At 36.7% G+C, this 20,950-nt stretch overlaps 1 protein-coding gene across 8 annotated transcripts in view; it reads left to right on the top strand.

The window, feature by feature from the left end:
- Positions 1–19,351, top strand: part of WAC (WW domain containing adaptor with coiled-coil) — a 79,428-nt gene extending 60,077 nt beyond the window's left edge. For 7 of the 8 annotated variants that reach the window (XM_061436255.1, XM_061436259.1, XM_061436256.1 and 4 more), the window contains 7 exons: positions 4,544–4,789; positions 6,151–6,273; positions 7,096–7,244; positions 12,148–12,266; positions 13,453–13,639; positions 14,822–14,949; positions 16,186–19,351. In XM_061436255.1, coding sequence (XP_061292239.1) covers positions 4,544–4,789; positions 6,151–6,273; positions 7,096–7,244; positions 12,148–12,266; positions 13,453–13,639; positions 14,822–14,949; positions 16,186–16,255 — 1,022 coding nt within the window. In that variant the 3' untranslated portion in view covers positions 16,256–19,351. The remainder of the gene's footprint in view (positions 1–4,543; positions 4,790–6,150; positions 6,274–7,095; positions 7,245–12,147; positions 12,267–13,452; positions 13,640–14,821; positions 14,950–16,185) is intronic. The other variant, XM_061436252.1, reaches the window with a different exon arrangement.
- The last annotated feature ends 1,599 nt before the right edge of the window (positions 19,352–20,950 follow it).

Below are 20,950 nucleotides of genomic sequence, written 5' to 3'. Positions count from 1 at the left end.
AAAAAAAAAAAAAGAAAGTTCAAAAGAAAGATTACCGATTTGGTATTGGAAATTAAAATATTTTTTTCACTCTTAAGATTAATGACAGTTGGTAAAAGTGTGTAAGATGATTATTGTGGAGGTCACTTAAGTAAAATCGGTTAAGCTTTAAAGTAGGTTTGTCCTTTGTATTATCAGAGATTTCCCTGATTGAATTAAAAACCAAGTTGCAAAAGCATAATTGTTATAGAACATCAATACCATACTTATTTTTATGTACATTTTAAATGCTTAGAAAAGTTATGGACAGACATAAGATTTAAAATTATGAATTATAAAATAAGGACAGTCACAGCTTATATACCAGGTGTTGTCACCTAGCTATTTCATGGTTTTTTTTTCCTTATTATACTTGTACACACTTTGTTTTCCCTTATGTCTCCATGTTGTACCCCGCTGTGTAACTGTTCCTACACAGTGGAACATGCAGGCTGCCCTCGTTGCGTCAGTTGTTGGAGCTTTGTTCCTGTGTCCTGTTCAGTATCATTGCAGCAACTGTCAGAACATTGTAGGAAATTGTTTAGTAATGTAGTCAGTACCTTTTATTCTTTAAAGTGCAGTGTCTCTTTAGAGATCTTTTTGCAGATTGAGGAGTTATTTGGCATACCAGAAAAATATGGGTCAGAAAATTTTGACTTTAATATATGCTGTCATGAGTATTTTGAAAGGGTATCTATAGTTAGAAGAGGTGAGTGGATATTACTTAAGCCTTGAAAAGTTAGGTTATAATAACATTTCTATGTGAATGGTCTAGTCTTTGGTAGATTACTCCCTCTACTGGTAAAAATTGGAAATATAAAAATATAAATGATTAATTCATAAAGAGACAGTTTTATCAAAGTGAATATATCCAATTTAAAATCAAAGGGTAACATACTTATTTCATGGCTTATATTAATTACTTGGTTAGAGAATTACAAATAATTAAAATATAGTTAGGAAAGTAACAATTCATTTTCAATTTAAAATATGGTAGGATGACATTGCTACATTGCCTTAAAAAAGTCAGACACACAAAATAAAAAAAAATATAAATTTTGTTTCCTTTTGTTTTAAAGTTAAATATCTTTTTTTTTTCATAACCAACAAGGTGTGGCAGAATCACCCATAGAACTCCTGCAAGTTTACCATATTCTTGGACTTCCCCACCCCCATTCTGTTCTTTAGAACTGGGGTGGAGCTCTGGTATCTTTTTTTTGTTTTTAAACTTCATGAGTAATTCTGCTAAAGTCATTCTCAAAATCAAACCTTTTAAAAAGAGAATTTCTGGCCTTTAGAGATGTTACTTGCTGAAGGTTCCTATAAATAGTGGTGTCAACTGGTTTCCATACTGTTCATCAATAATCTCTTAAACTGTGAAAGACATGTATCCATAGGATAAACAAACATTTATTTACATTATTACATTATCTCTGTGAGAGTGATATGTATTAGTTTTCTGTTTTGGAGTGTTCTTCTTTTCCTAGAATGAGGAATAACACTGAAGAATTTTCGAGCCCCTGTTAATTTTTCCAGTCTGGATTTAGCAGCACTGAAACAAATGTGGAAATAACACCTTCTCCAACTCCTGTCCTTGAAGGCAGAAGAAAACTTAAGTAAAAGCAACAAAAGGGTCATTTCAGAGGGATATAAGTACTGACTTAATTGTTCATAAAGGAAGTAAAAATAGAACTTGTTTCATTCTGAACATCATTAAGATATTTAAACTGTTTATTCCTTAAGCTGAACTTAAGGTATAATGATCTGGAGAAAACGTGTGCTATTGTCTAGAATTGCCTCATGAAATGTAGTAACTTTTCACAAGAAAGATCTTATTTCCTACAAGTTTCTTTGTACTTGTTTATGATTCCAAACAAATGTTTGAAAGCAAAGCTGAACATGGTAAGCAGTCTCCTAAGACTTACAGACCCTCCTTTAAAATGTGTGCTTTGTAAAATGAATATATCTGTCTTACAAAAATGAAGATGTGGAGACCGAAATGGATCATAAGAGATCAGCACATACATGAAATGTACTGAAAGCAGCTCTGAGTCTAATATGTTAGAGAGCTATTGTCCCTAGTACTTTTGACCATTACAACAGTGTTGTTAAAAGGCTGGTAGAGGAGGTTTGGTTTTTTCTTATTTTGCAATAAGCTTGCTATTAATTCCCAACTTCTTTGGGGCCATGAAGATTAACAAATGTTTAGTTCCTAGAATTGGAATTAAAGATTTGTACTTACTAGGTAGCAATGTGATATTCAAATACAGTGTTCGTGAAACTTTTATATACCATAGTAGCAGTCTTAATTCAGTTGTATAATGTATATGAGCTTGAAAATCTTAAGGAAATGGGTTTATAGGGGGAATTAAAACAGCCTTTCTGCCAGGATTGTAAGAGTGTATGGATATCTTGAATAATCTAGTCTAAACATCATTACCTTCTGTTTTTAATTCTTTGCTTCATTAAAGTGACTGTATTAATAAAATATGATATAAAACTACCAGTTTGTGTTCCTTTTCCTGTTGGTAGACATACGGTTTGTTTCTAGTTTTGTGCTAAATTTTTTTTTTTTTATATCACAATACCATTTCAAGAATTATTGAATATTCTAATTTACATACATTAGAGTTTCTCTAAGGGTGTATACCTAAGGTGAATTAACTGGGTTATGAAGTACATGTACCTCCAGTTTTTCTAGAGAAGCCAAATTATCTTCCAGTGTAGTTATATGAGTTTAGGTTCCATCTGAGATGCTGTTTCTATTACTCCTTATCAGTATTTGGTATTTTCAGACTTTTGGACATTTTTCTAAATATGAATGTGAAAGAATATTCTGTTGCTTTTTAATATATATTTTCCTGATTATCACTGAAGTTGAGGATCTTTTGTTTTTTAAGCCATTCAGGTTATTCTGTGAATTGTCTTTTCATGTCTTTCATTCCTTTTTCTATTGTTTGTGTTTCTTTGATTTGTAGAAATTCCTTAAAGTATTTTGGTTACCAGTCCTTTGGGTGTAATTATTTTGCTCTTTGTCATTTTCTGCATCCTCACATCAAAGTTATTTTTCTGTGTTTTCCTCTACTATTTCTTAAGACTTAAATGTATATATAAAAGTTAAATCTGCCTTAAATTGGTTTTGTTTTAAATTTTCACTAGCTGTGTTCTTTTTCTTAAAGAGGTTTGTGGCTTTTACTAACCCATACCTCTTCAAATGCTACCAAAAATGCTGTTGGGATTTTAATTTCAGTTACCTTAAATCTATGTAAATAATTTGCAATGACAGCTTTCAAATTATGATAATTTTTCATGCATGTTTTATACATTTTTTTGTGTACATTGAAACACTGAGGTTGGGATTTTGTGGGAGGGTTTTTTTTTTTTTTTTTTGCTATTAAAAGAATCTTTTTTAGTGCTGATAACCTTTAAATGATACAAATAGAGATAGTTCATTGCCTTCTATATTTAATTCCAGAAGAGGAGTATGTAATTCTAGAACTCAGTTGTTAAGTATAAAAGTTCAGAGTAGGAGTCTCCTCTTATTTGTCACATCTGTAGTCCATTCTGGGATTGCTCTCCATCATGCCTATTCTGATTTTCATATTTAAGTAGACTGTTTTCATGGTGATGAACATTTTCACCTTACTTTATGATGCATATAAATTAATTCTTGGAGAATTGTATTGTCCCTTTATATCTTAATGGAACCTTATTTGGAAGTGTAGTCAATACAGGACAGTACCATGGAGGTATTGAGAGTTTGGTTCCAGACTACAACAGTGAAGCAAGTATCACAAATGAATATTTAGACTTCCCGGTGTATATAAAAGTTACCTTTGCATTATACTGTAGTCTGTTAAGTGTGCAATAATAGCATTATGACTAAAATCTGTGATAACCTCTAGAGGGGTGGGATGGGGGTGGGTGGGAGGGAAACTCGGGAGGGAAACTCGAGAGGGAGGGGATGTGTGTATATAGTATATACATGGTTGATTCACAGTGGTGTACAACAGAAAACACTATTGTAAAGCAGTTGTATTCCAGTTTTTAAAAATACGTACCTTAGTTTAAAAAGAATGCTGTTGGGAAAATGTGTGGGTAGACTTGCAATACAGAGTTGCTGTAAAACCTTCCATTATTTGGGGGAGATGAAAAAGGCAGTAACTGTGAAATGCAATAAAACAAGATGTGCTTGTACATGTATTTGAGACATTATTACTAACAAGCAGAGGGGTGCTTTGAAACTCAGATACAGGTTTGGTAGCATCACTGCCTTCCCTGATGACTTTAAGCAAGTTACATAGTTTTTTTTGTACAGTTTTATCATCTATGAAATCAGAGTGTGACATATCTACCTCATATCTAGTCAGCCAACTATTTCCCGAGTCCACTCTGTGGTACCTTGGTAATGAGATTACTTGAGTTAGGTACCTGGCACATGAATGGATCCTGCTTGTTTGATGTTGGTTACAATTTCCAGTATTCAAGTTATGGTTTTCAGCCTTATTGTCTCCTTTGTCTTTAGAATCTACATCAGGAGACAAGGCTGTATCACACTCTTGCACAACTCCTTCCACATCTTCAGCCTCTGGACTGAACCCCACGTCTGCACCTCCAGCATCCGCTTCAGCAATTCCTGTCTCTCCTGTTCCACAGTCACCAATACCTCCATTACTTCAGGACCCAAATCTGCTTAGACAGTTGCTTCCTGCTTTGCAAGCCACGCTGCAACTTAATAATTCTAATGTGGACATATCCAAAATAAATGAAGGTAAATTTTCATGGTAACAGTTTCTCAAAAGTTCATTTGCAGTGTGCAAAATGACATAATTAGTAAAATCCCCAGTATAATATGGAATGGTCTTTGTTTCATTTTGAAATTTACGTTGAACTGCATGCTTTAAAATATGATTGAATTAGCAATACTTTTTCTGTATATTCTCCAAGACTTGTCTGTGTACCTGGTAGTTAGCAGAGATAATTATAATTGTTTTGTTAACTTAATGTTTATGGTGAATTTTTTTTTTTAATGAAGACAGAAAAAAAGAGTATTTGTTAAAATTGATAGAAACGCTTAGTCTCTAACATATTTCAAAAAGCCTCCTGTATAATTTGAAGTATTTTAAATATGCTAATTACTAGGACTAAGCTAAGAGTAGGAATTCAGGTAGTTCTTGAACTACTTAAACATCTCTGAGAAGGGAAGTAATGGATATGTTATGCTGTTTTACCTAGTTAAATTGCATTGTTAATTGCAATTTTGCTTTTCAGTGTACTACTAAAGTATTTAGACAGCCACCTCAAAGAAGTCTGAGTAAAAATGGATATAGTTTGTAAGCCATTCAGATTGAAGTATTAAATCTTAGGAATATCACAAAATTTTGTTTGCATACATTTTCATATAATATATTTAAAAGTACTATTAAGTGTTTAAGTTCTTCCTTTATCATAAAAATGGAGCTATCTCAGGCTAGTTGGTCATTAGTCTTCCAGTCTTATTCTTCTCAACATTTTTGTATTCTCTTGTTTGATAGGAAAAGGTTTTACTAGACAAAGTAGGACTTTTAAACAGTTTGAAGAAACCATAGCCTAAGAAAATGTTGATAATAAAAGATCTTACGCTTCAAAAATACATAGTATTCCAAAGTACCCCGCTTTTTAATATTCATTTTTGAAAGATTGTTGAGGGTAGGTGTTGATGTAGGATTTGAGTGCTCAGCTTATCTAATAAAGCAGTTGCATGAAACAGTTGCTGTTTATCCCGTTCATTCCAAGTAATGTACTAAGCACCTTGCCTATGTATGGATAGGTTCCTGGTATAGTCAGAAGTTCCAGTGAGTACTCTGCTGTTTTAAACATCTCAAGGAGTTTTCCTTTAACTGAACACCTAAATTTTACTGGAAAGGAAACTCTACTGTTTTATTGTATAAGCCCCTTCAGTTTCTTTGCCTCTGCCTCAGATCATTCCCCATGTCTAAACCTGTTGTATTACTCCTGTCTTCTAGACTTAATTTGGGAATTCTAGTATGAAACAATTTTTTTTCTGGGTTCTCATTTGAATTTTCAAGTTTTTACTAATACTACATATGCTGCTGTGTTTTTATTTGAATTTAAGATGTACTGTGTTTCTAGTTCTTACAGCAGCTGTGACACAAGCCTCATTGCAGTCTATAATTCACAAATTTCTTACTGCTGGACCATCTGCTTTCAACATAACTTCTCTGATTTCTCAAGCTGCTCAGCTCTCCACACAAGGTATTTATGTATTTTTAGATACCTCTAGAGTTGTGTCTTTAAGGCAGGCAGGTGAGATTAATAACAGATTTCTTTTAATCTTTGAAGAAAAAGTAGCTGTGATAATTTTATTTTGATTTTTTAACACTGCTTTATACAAGTAGTATTTTTCTTTACCTTTTTAGATGAAACAGGTTTTTCACATTTATCTTATGCTGTATATATGTTTAATTCAACATGTAAGTCGTTAATGAGGTATCCTGCTCCAAAGCTAAAATAAACTATGGTATGCTCTCAATCTTTGTGAATCATTGAATCTGTTTTCCGAGTTGAGCTTTGGTTTCAGTTGGTGTTAGATGATTTTTGATCAGAGGATGTGGAAATGCTTTAGTCCTGCCTTGAGTTAGCCAGCCCTCTTCTCCGTGCAGGTGTCTAGTTAGAGGTGACACCAAGGAGCAGATGGGAAATAAAAGCGTCCCTTGATTTATGCCTGAGCCCCAGTGCAGAAAGCTGCTCAAGTGAGCAGGACTGCTGATCAACCAGTGCAGTGAAAAGACTCTTGAGAGACCCTTTGGGTGGTCTCATGGGGTGGGAATCTGAGGGGGACAAGAAGTAAGGCTGAGATCAGGATGCTTTCCCGGCGAGACTGTGTTCAGACTTGGAGTGGGTGCTGCACTGGGTGGCTGGTCTCTGACGGGTCATGTGGTTAGTGTGGCCCCAGTGGGTAGAGATGCTGACTTTTTCAGATAGGTGTTCTCTTTGGGGTTATGGGGCATGTGCAGAGTTGTAAAGATCTGCCCCACATCAATTACAGAGGTTTCTGGTTTATTTTACTCTTCACAGCCCAACCATCCAATCAGTCTCCAATGTCTTTAACGTCTGACGCATCATCCCCACGATCGTATGTGTCTCCAAGGATAAGCACACCCCAGACAAACACAGTCCCCATCAAACCTTTGATCAGTACTCCTCCTGTTTCATCACAGCCAAAGGTAAGTTCTGACAAAACGTGGTCCACTGGGGAAGGGAATGGCAAACCAAACCACTTCAGTATTCTTGCCTTGAGAACCCCATAAACAGTATGAAAAGGCAAAAAGATATGACACTGAAAAATGAACTCCCCAGATGGGTAGATGCCCAATATACTATTGGAGAAGGGTGGAGAAATAGCTCCAGAAAGAATGAAGAGACAGAGCAAAAGCAAAAACAATGCCCAGTTGTGGATGTGACTGGTGATGGAAGTAAAGTCTGATGCTGTCAAGAACAATATTGCATAGGAACCTGGAATGTCAGGTCCATGAATCAAGGTACATTGGAAGTGGTCAAACAGGAGATGGCAAGACTGAACATCAACATTTTAGGAATCAGTGAACTAAAATGGACTGGAATGGACATTTAATTCAGATGATCAAAATGTCTACTGCTGTGGGCAAGAATCCCTTAGAAGAAATGGAATAGCCCTCATAGTCAACAAAAGAGTCCGAAATGCAGTACTTGGGTGCAATCTCATAAATGACAGAATGATTTCTGCTTGTTTACAAGGCAAACCATTCAGTATCACAGTAATTCAAGTCTTTGCCCAACCACTAATGGTAAAGAAGCTGAAGTTGAATGATTCTGTGAGGATCTACAAGACCCTCTAGAACTAACACCAAAATGATGTGCTTTTAGGGGACTGGAATGCAAAAGTAGGAAGTCAAGAGATACCTGGAATAACAGGCAAGTTTGACTTTGGAGTGCAAAATGAAGCAGGGCAAAGGCTGACCGAGTTTTGCCAAGAGAATGCACTGGTGTTAGTAAACACTCTCTTCCAACAACACAAGAGATGACTACACATGGATATCACCAGATGGTCAATACCAAAAATCAGATTGATTATATTCTTTGCAGCAGAAGATAGAGAAGCTCTATACAGTCAGCAAAGACAAGACCGGGAACTGACTATGGCTCAGATCATGAACTCCTTATTGCCAAATTCAGACTTATATTGAAGAGAGTAGGGAAAACCACTGAACCATTCAGATATGACCTAAATCAAATCCCTTAGGATTATACAGTGGAAGTGACAAATAGATTCAAGGAATTAGATCTGAAAGAGTGCCTAAGATCAATGGACAGAGGTTTGTGGCATTATTACAGAAGGTAGTGATCAAAACATCCCCCCAAAAAAAGAAATGCAAAAAGGCAAAATGGTTGTCTGAGGACTTCTTAAAAATAGCTGAGAAAAGAAGTGAAAGGCAAAGGAGCAAAAGGAAAGCTATATCCATCTCAATGCAGAGTTCCAAAGAGTAGCAAGGAGAGAGAAGAAAGCCTGCCTCATTGATCAATGCAAAGAAATAGAAGGAAACAATAGAATAGTAAAGACTAAAGATCTCTTCAAAAAACCTAGAGATACCAAGGGAACATTTCATGCAAAGATGGCACAATAAAGCACAGAAACAGTATGCTGTGAAAGTGCTGCATTCAATATGCCAGCAAATTTGGAAAACTCGGTGGTGGCCGCAGGACTGGAAAAGGTCAATTTCCATTCCAATTCCAAAGAAAGGCAATGCCAAAGAATGTTCAAACTACCACACAGGTGCACTCATCTCTCACACCAGCAAAGTAATGCTCAAAATTCTCCAAACTACGCTTCAGCAGTTTGTGAGCTGAGAACTTCCAGATGTTCAAGCTGGATTTGGAAAAGGCAGAGAACTGGAGATCAAATTGTTGACATCCATTGGATCATAGAAAAAGCGAGAGAATTCCAGAAAAACATCTACTTCTGCTTTATTGACTATGTCAAAACCTTTGACTGTGTGGATCACAGCAAACTGGAAAGTCTTCCAAGAGATGGGAATACCAGACCACCTTACCTGCCTCCTGAGAAATATGTATGCAGGTTCAAGAAGCAACAATTAGAACCAGACATGGAACAATGGACTGGTTCCAAATTGGGAAAGAATACACCAAGGCTTTATATTGTCACCCTGCTTGTTTAACTTATAAGAGTACATTTCACAGAGTACATCGTGCAAAATGCCAGACTGGATGAAGCACAAGCTGGAATCAAGATTGCCAGAAGAAATACCGATAACCTCAGATATGCAGATGACACCACCCTTATGGCAGAAAGTGACAAGGAACTAAATAATCTCTTGATGAAAGTAAGAGAGGAGAGTCAATAAGCTGGCTTAAAACTCAATGTTGAAAATACTAAGATCATGGCATCCAGTCCTGTCACTTCATGGCAAATAGATGGGGAAACAATGGAAACAGTGGCTGACTTTATATTTTTGGGCTCCAAAATCACTGCAGATGGTGACTGCAGCCATGAAATTTAAAAATGCTTGCTCCTTGGAAGAAAAGCTATGACCAACCTAGACAGCATATTAAAAAGCAGAGATTTTACTTTGCTGACAAAAGTCTGTCTAGTCAGAGCTGTGGTTTTTCCAGTAGTCATGTGTGGATTTGAGAGTTGGACTATAAAGAAAGCTGAGCATTGAAGAATTGATGCTTTTGAACTGTGGTGTTGGAGAAGACTCTTGAGTCCCTTGGACCACAAGGAGATCAAACCAGTCAATCCTAAAGGAAATCAGTCCAGAATACTCATTGGAAGGACTGATGCTGAAGCTCCAATACTTTGGCTACCTGATGTGAAGAACTGACTCATTGGAAAAGGCCCTGATGCTGGGAAAGATTGAAGGCAGGGGAATGGGTCAACAGAAGATGAGATGGTTGTATGGCATCACTCTTTCGATGGACGTGAGTTTGAGCAATCTCCTGGTGTTGGTGATGGACAGGGGAGCCTGGTGTGGGGTTGCAGAGAGTCCACTGAACTGAACTGACTGGAAGGTACATCGCCTCTGAGGGGAATTGGGAAAGAACACACTTCTGGCTAAAACAAGTTTTCATGGTGTTCTAGACTGTGTATGGAGGAAGAGCCCTTTTTTGGGAGTGAGGTGGTGGGATGCATGGCTGGTGATTGAGAATAGATGCAGGTTAATCTCAGCCACTGGAGGGCTTGGAGGAGTGAGTTGCACCGGTGCCCCTTCTCTGCATTGATGCTGTTTTCTCTTTATTGATTTCATGGATAAAGAAGGTTTACTAATAGTCTTATTTTTGTAGAATTTTTAGACTCCAATCTGTGAGAGAACATGTTTTCCAGTGATTTCCCCGTACTTTTTTATAGAAATGAGTCAATTTCTGTGATAAGAGCTTTGTGTCTTAATTTTCACATCAGCTACTGTTTGCTTCATTTGATAGAAACTTAACTCTTAATCATTAAGTCTGATTTTCATTTTCATTAGGTCTTTCTGAATATAGAGCCCATTTTATGAAGCTATATTGCTTGTTTGTCCAAATAAAACCTTATGTCGTTGGCTCCTCACAGCACAGTTAGACTGTTGCTAGTCTCTGTTCTTACTGGGCTGTGAACAGGACCTTAGGATGCTGCTGTCGGATTTTACGTTGCATTCTTTGACTCTTGCTCACAAATTCATAAGCAGTTCCCAGTCATCCTCATTCTGTGCTTTTGTAGCATACCACCAGTAAAACTTGAGCTATTTGGAAGTTGAAATGTATGCGTTTTAACTTTTTTTGAACTCTTCCTGATAACTGTATGGGGAAATTGTTTTTCAAAGCTGTAAAACAGGGGGCTCTTTGACACTTTCATGGCAAAGAATGCCTTACTTAGATAAAATCATAAGCAGAAGCCTAAAAATAAAAATGTATTGAAACATGGCTTGAAGTGGATGGTAGGCCAGCTCTTAGGTCTTCCTGTTGGTTCATCCCTTCCCGACTTGAGTCATGTTTCTGTGTATGTTGTAGATTGCTGTTTTAAAATTTTGAGTTACAGTTGTTTTCTGTGTAGTTCCTTATTATTTACTTGTATTTTGATGAGAGAAGAATTAAAATGTGAGTTTCAGCACAAGAGACCTATTCTTAGAGCTTATAACTTACCTTGTGGTATTCTAAGAGCACAGGGAAAGATGGCTGTATACGGCATGAGTGGTTGTGTTGAGTTTATAGTTGATCGTAACATTGTCAACTTCAAATCCTGTAGGCAGATGGCTTGTAGTTTTTTGGATTATAAACCTTTCAGATTGTCTTTAAAAGTAAGTGGGCATTTGATCTTATATAGATCTTATTAAAATGTTCTTTATAAAAGAACATGCTTTTGTACATATTTTGGACTTACATTGAAAACTGCTTGCTGACTGTCACATGTGTGTGTGAAAATGTATGTGTCCACAGTGGTAACCATGGACCTCTTGGTCTGCCTCTGTAGGGTGCCATCTCTTTGAAGCCCACTCCAGTTAAATTGCATATGGGCCATAGCTCATTCTCTGACAGACAAGTCTATACATTCTCTTCATTTGTGATTGAATTTTAAGCATCTTTATTTGTATGATGTGGTGTAATATATTTATTTTTATTGATACAGAAGTAATAGTAAATCAGAAAAGATGTTACAGTATATTAGAAAGAAAATGGGGTTTAAAATCAGGAGAACTAGTTTCTTAAGCTGGTTGGCTTAAGTAATTGGCCCTGGGCCATTTTATGAAGAAATTAGATCTAAGCCTCAAAACTTCCTTCTATCTACATGACCTTTGGAAACTCATTTGATTCCTCTTCTTTAAATCTCCATGTTTTATATTGTTCAAGATTACTAACTAGACTTGGAGGGATCTGAAGATTTGGGCCCTAAATGACAATAGTTTACATAATTAAGTGTGGCTGTATCGCTAATACTAATCCTATTGTGAACATTTAAGACAATTCTTACCTTTAAAAAAAATCACTGAACAGAAATAATTGGGGAGTTTTCATTGGCAGAACTTTTGCTCTTATCTAGTTTCCACTGCTGTTTGTCTATGTGGTAGAAGCCTGTCTCACCAGATTCTGACATTCCAGGTTAGTACTCCAGTAGTTAAGCAAGGACCAGTTTCACAGTCGGCCACACAGCAGCCTGTAACTGCTGACAAGCAGCAAGGTCATGAACCTGTCTCTCCTCGAAGTCTTCAGCGCTCAAAGTAAGTTGATGTTGTATGTTGAAACAACACTTTTTTCTTTATATTACCATATTATTTGGATATTATATATGCATAGTAGAACTTGATCTTGGAAGAATCCATGGATAGCCTAACATAGTTTGGTGTATTATAAAATTTACAAAGGCAAATCTTACTAGATTGTCTCTAGTAGTGAATCCTGATTATTTTGAAGAAAGTGGCTCTCTCTTTAAAATTTTGCTTGATGGAATACAGGGGGAGTAACTATATCTGACACTTCACTTGTAGAAGCACATGGTTTTATACTAGTTCATTCATTGGAAATGATAACTTCCCAATAGCAGTTTTAGATTTGAGTTTATTGATAAAGCCAAAAACCTCACATCTGAAACTTGGGTCAGTATTTTCCAACTGATGTGTGTCAGACCTTCCTGATAGCCTCAGCTCTGAACCTTTAGTCTTTAGTGGCTGCAGTATAATTTTAAATATCCTTAGTGATGAAAACCCTTCATCTTTTGGGAGACTTCATTTTTGGAAATAACTGAAATTCATTCAGAGCAAAGTCTGGTGTGAGGCAGCTAGCAAGTCAGCTTTGGGGTATTACATTCTTGATTCTCACCACCACATCCCCAAATCTGGCCCAAACCATACAGGTGAAAAGAAGATAAGCAACCTCAGAGTGTTCCCCATTTTTGGTCTTATTTTGCCACTGAACTCATTCATTGTGAGGCAGTTAAAATGTCTGTTTTGCTTCACATTATTTCACCCTCTGATTACACACTTTACTCTGATTTTAAACAGTCAAAACCTCTGAACTTTTCACCCTCCATGTCTTCATGTATTTAAGATATATTGATGTGCCTTATATCTACAACTGTTCTAATGTGACCATTGCTTAGTCACATCCTTATTAGTGTTTGTAGTATACAGAGGCACAGGTTCCACTGTTAAGTTTGGTTGAGTACAGATATTTTAAATTCAGCCCTGACATAACTGTTCAAAGGGCTCTTTTAACCTCAGACGTGTATTAGGAATATGATATAAGTATTCTTTGGATTTGAAATTATACTTATTTAATATTAAAATAATAAGTTGATATTAGGAATTTGGGTATCTTTAAGTTAATGAAAGGTATTGACAGGCAATGTTTAGGATACCTAGAAACCACTTTTAACCATGCTCCACATTCGGTTATCTTTTCTCATAGCAGCCAGAGAAGTCCGTCACCTGGTCCAAATCACACGTCTAGTAGTAACGCATCAAATACAGCAGTTGTACCACAGAACTCCTCTGCCCGACCTCCGTGTTCACTAACACCGACGCTCGCAGCACACTTCAATGAAAATCTCATCAAGCACGTTCAAGGATGGCCTGCAGATCATGCGGAGAAGCAGGTACATCACAGTCACAGCAGGTGTTCTGCCTGTGGTTTGCTGGCAGCTCAGTTCCACTTTGAGAAAGTCTAACCCAGACCCTGTGGATTCGAGCCGTCTTTAAAACAACTAATTTCTCATTAGGTTGTCTGTGGTTACTTTGTAAAATATTTGATATGTACTTACAGGATATTTGTGAAGTAACTTTCTGTGGTTTCACATATTCTAATTATCATTATAGCTCCCATTATCAAGTGCTCAGCGTTTAGCTCTGTGCTAAGTGCTTTATATTTATTTGTTCCATTTTCTAAAACTACTGACCAGTGCAGATCATGAGTTTTTTGTTCTACTAATGAGGCTCTTAAGACCAAATGATCTGTACCAAGGTCACTCAATTACTAGAGTGATACGACTCAAAGCCAGCATGCTTTTCCTACTCAGCCAGCTACTCTGATCCTTTTAGTACAGTTGACCCTTGAACAACTTGGGTAGGGGGGCTGACTCTCCACACAGTCAAAAATCCAAGTATGGTTTATAGTCAGCCCTCCATATCCACAGTCCCTCACCCCCAGATCAGCCAACTGTGGATTGTGTAGAACAGCGGTGTTGATGATTGGAAAAAAAATCCATGTGTAAGTGGGCCTACCTGCACAGTGTAAACCTCTTGTTCAAGGTTCAATTAACTACTGAAAGTTAGAAAACACTTGTACTTGGGGATGAAGGACCAACCCTAGCACATTCCAGTTATTGCCACTGGCTGTTTCGTTTTATCAAATGACTAACCATCGGAAATGTTCTGTAAGCTCATGGTCATGCATTGTGTATCTCTTGATACAGGGATACAGTAAGGCCCCTTTATCAGTGTTACACCTGAACTTCATTTTGGCCGATCCAGCATTTTTTATTAATCACAAATCATGAGTCCTTCTATCTTAGTGCTGTACTACCATGAGACTGAAAATAGTATCTTCTCAAGAAGCCTGAGGGGTGAAATCTTAAAGGAATACATTTCACCATTAGAGATGGGTTTAAAAAAAAAAAATTCCCTGCCACCGCCCCCCCCCCCCCCGCCCACCCAAATCCATGAGCATTTTTGTGGATTTAAAAGAAAATATTTATTCTATAATCTTGATATAAAGTTACACTCTCTATTTTGTATGTGAATGTGACTTATATTTCATGAGATTTTCATTTCTTTTATAGGCATCAAGATTGCGAGAAGAAGCCCATAACATGGGAAGCGTTCATATGTCAGAAATTTGTACTGAATTAAAAAATTTAAGATCTTTAGTCCGAGTATGTGAAATTCAAGCAACTTTGCGAGAGCAAAGGTAAGCTTTTCACTGAAGTAAATTTAAAGTTCTCTTTGATATATCACATTCCATAATACTGTGAACTGTTTCATAATTTAGTAATATTCCTGACTAATGGTAATGGCATCTAGATTTTATTTCTCTTAACCCATGGTATAAATGCTTTATTATTAAACTTTTTTTTCTTGGATAATGACTACATAAGGTACTTGTTTTATTTAAAAAGTGAGATGTTGACAGCGACCAGTTACCAGGAGTCCCCTCTTTGGTTGAGAGCAGTGCCCTCTTACTGAGGGTAAATATCTCAGTTGACATTCAAACTACTGATTACATTGTCCTTGAAGCATCAATAGATCTCTTGGAAATTACATGAAGAGTTTAGTTGTCTAGGAAGTTTAATGATGTATATGTGCTTTCTTTAATTGTTTTCACCTTAACTCTGTCTTGTATTTCTTAATGATGTAGTGTTTTATTCAAGTAGGATTTCTATATTGTGTTAAATAGTATAGGTTATTTTTTTTTCAATGCCTGTACAAAATTGACGACACATTTGAGTGGCTTCACATCCTGTCTGTGTTGAGTCACTGTGTCAGATGTAATCTTGTCATGAAACCACAGATGCCAAGTCATGGTTTATGGTAAACTTGGGAAAGTGAGTTTTTAACCTAACCTTTCAACTACTAAAAAGTCTGGAAGCACTTCCTGAATATCAGTTGGGATTTTTTTTTACTCTAGGATTGCTTCGAAAGTAGTTCTGACATATGTAAAACCTTACTTTGGCTTGCTCGACAGATGTGCAGCTACTGAAACACGGTCACAAACCACGTTTGACCATGTAGATATCAAGCAGTAATTGTCACAGTTCACTGAAGAGGAATAGTGTTAACGAAGTTCATAAAAATCTAGTTAGCTGTGGAGTTTGTGTTTTTATATTTTGTTTTAAATATGCACGTCAGCTGGACTTTGCTCCATTTTTATGAACCTACATTTATATTGAGAATTGTTCTTCGTAATTATTGAGAAAGGGTTAGAAAACTAGGAAATATTTTAACTTTTGTCATCCCAATGCTTTAATATTTGTCATATTTTCAAATGGTTATTTTGTCCTAACTAGACTGAACAGTTTTAAATTACTTCATCATAGCTAGTAGTTACTCATTTTCTTTGTAAAGCTACTTTTATAGTTAAAAGTTTGTTTTTTCTGTAAAATTTATAATGACTGCATGGGCTCTAATGCCATCTTTTATTTTTCAGGATACTATTTTTGAGACAACAAATTAAGGAACTCGAAAAGCTAAAAAATCAGAATTCCTTCATGGTGTGAAGATGTGAATAATTGCACATGGTGTTGAGAACAGGAACTGTAAATCTGTTGCCCAGTCTTAACATTTTTGAGCTGCATTTAAGTAGACTTTGGACCGTTAAGCTGGGCAAAGGAAATGACAAGGGGTCGGGGTCTGTGAGATTCACTTCAGGGGAAAGATACAAGATTGATTTGTAAAACCCTTGAAATGTAGATTTCTTGTAGATGTATTCTTCACGTTGTAAATATGTTTTGTAGAGTGAAGCCATGGGAAGCCATGTGTAACAGAGCTTAGACATCCAAAACTAATCAATGCTGAGGTGGCTAAATACCTAGCCTTTTACATGTAAACCTGTCTGCAAAATTAGCTTTTTTAAAGAAAAATTTGGGGGGTTAATTTATCATTCAGAAATCTTGCATTTTCAAAAATTCAGTGCAAGCGCCAGGCGATCTGTGTCTAAGGATGCGATTTTGAACCATATGGGCAGTGTACAAAATATCATGAAACAACTGTTTCCACACTTGCACCTGATCAAGAGCAGTGCTTCTCCATTTGTTTTGCAGAGAAATGTTTTTCATTTCCCGTGTGTTCCATTTCCCTCTGAAATCCTTGATCTGATTTTATCCATTTTTTAAGGCTCCTCTTTTTCTCCTTTCTTAAGGCACTGTTGCTATGGCACTTTTCTATAACCTTTTCATTCCTGTGTACAGTAGCTTAAAATTGCAGTGATTGAGCATAACCCACTTGTTTGTATAAATTATTGAAATCCATTTGCACCCTGTAAGAATGGACTTAAAAGTACTGCTGGGCATGTGTGCTGAAAGTACATTGATTGCTCAAATATGAGGAAATGGCCCAATGAACATGGTTGTGGGAGGGAAGAGGAAACAAAGCTAGTCAGATGTGAATTGTATCTGTTGTAATAAACATGTTAAAAGAAACAAAAATTGTTATTTTTCTTTACCTTCGGTCAATGCATATTAGAATTTGAACTACCTGGGGATTCTTTATCAAAACTATTCTTGTTGAACATTTATACTTCATTGAAATAATTCCTTAAGGGAGGTTTTGTTTAAAGCATATTAACAGGAAAATGTGTATAAGACTATTTAATGAAATAAGAAATTCAACAAGAACAATTAAGTCACTTCCCAAGTGGTTGTCATTTGTTAAAACCCTGGTTTACCTGTCTTGCTATTATGACATTTCATTTTGAAGGATGTTTGTGTTGTAGCTAACTGTTCAAGTCTGGTGCTGACTGCTGTTCTTAGCCATCACAAAACGCTAAATTTGTGTAATTGGAGCTTCCTGCTGTTACCTGGAGACAGTGGGAAAGCTCAGCTTTGTATATTGTTTCCTAAAGTATATTAAAATAAAAAAAGAAACTATTGCTACTATAAAATTACCTTGGCTTTTTTTTTTCTTTGCTAAAATATTGGTCACGTGGCCTTAGCATGACACTGCCAGTATTAAATCAGATCACAAGGGTTTCTTTATGCAGAAAAATCTCCTAGTTCAAAATCTTATCCAATTTAGAGACTTTTTTTCCTGTTGAGGCAGATGCATTCATGTGCTTTCAGAACTGCCAGCACCAAGGGCTTACTTTGTGATGTTAGACATTGTTGCTACATTCTGGGATGCAAAAATTCAAAATGCTCTTGTGCTTTAAGCATATTTAAAGTATAGAAGATAATGCTCAGACTTCTTAATACATTTAAAAAGGTAAAATGTGATATTTTCTAAATACAAAAATATTCCAGTGTAATTAAGAATTAAGATCATACTGGAAACTGACTTTTTTTTTTTATTGTAACTTGAGGATAAAATGTAAGAAAAGACAAATGTCATAAATTATATCATCATGAAATGTTAATATCTGTGAGATTGTTAATATTTGCTGGGCTTGATTAGTGCATGTACATGAAATTCGTAAGAGCTTTGTTAAGTTAGAACCCTTACTGATGTAGTCCTGTGTCTTTTCTGGAAAGATGATGGGGTAGGCAGATATTTCCCCATCAGATGGCAGCTTGGCTTGTGGTTTAAAGTAACTTTGAATTTAATTTTCTAATTGTTTATTGATCTGTATCACCTTATTCTTTGGACTTTTAAAAAGTGTTTTTATCCCTAAATTAGGAATTGCTCATATATATATATACATATACACACATATATGTGTATATATATATATGAGAAGATGCCTAATTTGAAATTTCCCAGTGAATTTTTAAACAATTAAAAATTTTGTGGAAATATTTTTACACTATTTGATTCACTTATTCTGTAGTGAATTATTTTAAATACTGCACTTTAATACTAATACAGACTTGGTGTCCAGCTACTAACCTTCTTGAGGTAACCAGGGGATATTTATTAAAATAGATACTATACTCCAACAGAATATCCTTTAGTTGTCCTGTTGCCATGGCTTTGAGCATGTATCTCATTTTGTGGACACCGTGGTTCAGAGAATTTGAGAACAGAGATACAAATTGCCCCTAGGAAACCTCAGGATTTTATTTTAAAAGGGACATTAGTAGTGTTGCATTCAAATCTTAAAAAGTGATGTAATAAAATATTCTGTGAAGGTGGGTCTGTTAGAAAGTCTTAGCCTTGAAGAGCCAGCCTCCTATTTTTCCCTTTGTCTTCTGCTTAACTAATTTGACTAACCTTTAATTTGATAACAGGCTGTACCGCCAGACTTCAAGCACACTGAAAACTCTGTGTCAGCCTTTTCTTAAAGACATTATGCTGCTTTTAATAGCCCAAATGAGTGATTTTTATCTTCCAGATTTTATATATCTGCTTCATAATTGTAAAATCTTGGAAAGGAGGTGCTTAACACTTTGCAAAGAATTAATTGTTAACCCATATCAGAAACAATCTGTTCTCTTTAAACACAACCTTTAAGGGATTATTTCAAAGGGGAGGGGGCAGGGGGCGAAGTCATTCACTGCAAACCAGAACTATTGTAGTTCAGGACTTAAAGCTACTGTATTTAGATGTGGGGTTTGAATATACGGATTTCTTTTCAATAACTGTAAATATGGCTATATTCTTGTATTTGTACTGGAGTGTACAAAATGACACTGAAAAGTAATAAATATGTTTTGACTATATTGTGCAGTTATTTCAGAACAGTCTGTTTTGAAAGTCAGAGTGCATAAATTATGCACTTGAGGAAAAATAGTTAAAATACCAGGTTACTACAGAATTTTTAATAGCAGTTGTGTTCCAGTCGTGTTTCATATAATTTCTTAATCACATTATTTTAATGAAAAATTTGACTTAAAGTTGGGATTTGCTGTACCCTTTTCCCTGATTCTGAACTTGGGGAGTGCCCTAAAAATGCAATCCACCTAAAGAATCCCACTCTGGTCGATTTCACCCAGATTATCTCCAGCCCTTGGCTCTTCTTGAGCTTCCAACAAGTGAGTTTAATTCTTGCCTTAACATGGCAAATTTTCTTAAAAGACAGGGTGAGGGAGGGGGGATCTTTCATCCTCCACCCTTCCCATTCTCAGTAGCTGACAGTATGGTTGCCCTAGTTGCTCAAGATCCAAATACATTTGCTCTAATAGCATGTGCTCACCCATCACCAAGGACCACAGGTCTGCCTTCATAAGTGTACTTGACACCTGAGAGCTCCCTGCCCCGAGGTTTCAATCCTCTAAGCCAGAGGCAACCTCACTCTCCTACCTTTTCATCTTGGTTCTAATGCCTGCCACACACGTGCACAGGCTGTCACACACACACACACACACATGCACAGGCTGTCTCACAAACACACATGCACAGGCTGTCACACACACGTGCACAGGCTGTCACAGAACAAAATCCAAACAAAACTTGGCCCCGAGGTTTCACACACACACACACACACACACACACACACACACACGTGCACAGGCTGTCACGGAACAAAATGCAAAACTCCTTTGGCTTACATGTTCAAACACCAGTGTCACCATGATCTCATGTCAGGTTTCTCTGCTGTTTCTCCGTTGTTGGCTGCAGTGCCCCTTTCCCCCCACCCCGGTGGTCTTCTCTTCCTCTGTCCACAAAGACCTGATCCTACAGCTGGCCGCCCAGTCAGTCTTATCTCAGAGGCCTGCCCTGACTGCCCCCCACCCCACCATCCAAATCAGTATCCCTAAGCTTGCATGCAGTTTTCTTTGGAAGTGTCTTGTACAGAGTAAGCACTCCATAAATATTTGTTGAATGAATTATGAGTGTTAAAGGGCTGTGGACAGAGTCAGTTTACAAAGATAAGATTACTGAGTTTTTTTCTTCAAGTTGTGATTTTGATTCTCACCTTGAGAGACAAGAACAGCAACTAGCTTTTTTTCTTTTCTAAGAAATCACTATTGACTTAGTTATCAAAACCTAACTCCAAACCCATCTTAATTGCTAGTGTTATGAAATGTTTCAAATGATCAGTCAACTGAATCAGTAATAATCAGAGCCTCCTGTAATACATTTGAGGAGTAAAGAATCCCCTGAGAGGCAAGGTGCTCTTTCTGATGTGGTAAGCACAGGGAGATGGACCGCCAGGAACTGTCTCTGCTGTAGGGCATGACTGCATGACTGATAGGGCTGGGGACTGGGTCCAGGGTTCACAAGGTAGGAAGCCTTGATGGGGCCATTTGTTTCGTTTAGATGATGCCTTGACTTCCAACTAGATACTTGTATCTTTTAGGATGGGTGTAGACCTACTA

This window comes from Bos javanicus, chromosome 13, assembly GCF_032452875.1.
Source record: "Bos javanicus breed banteng chromosome 13, ARS-OSU_banteng_1.0, whole genome shotgun sequence".
NCBI classification, from domain to species: Eukaryota; Metazoa; Chordata; class Mammalia; order Artiodactyla; family Bovidae; genus Bos; species Bos javanicus.
Note: the sequence above shows the minus strand (reverse complement) of the source record. Positions and strands in the feature narration are given on the sequence as shown.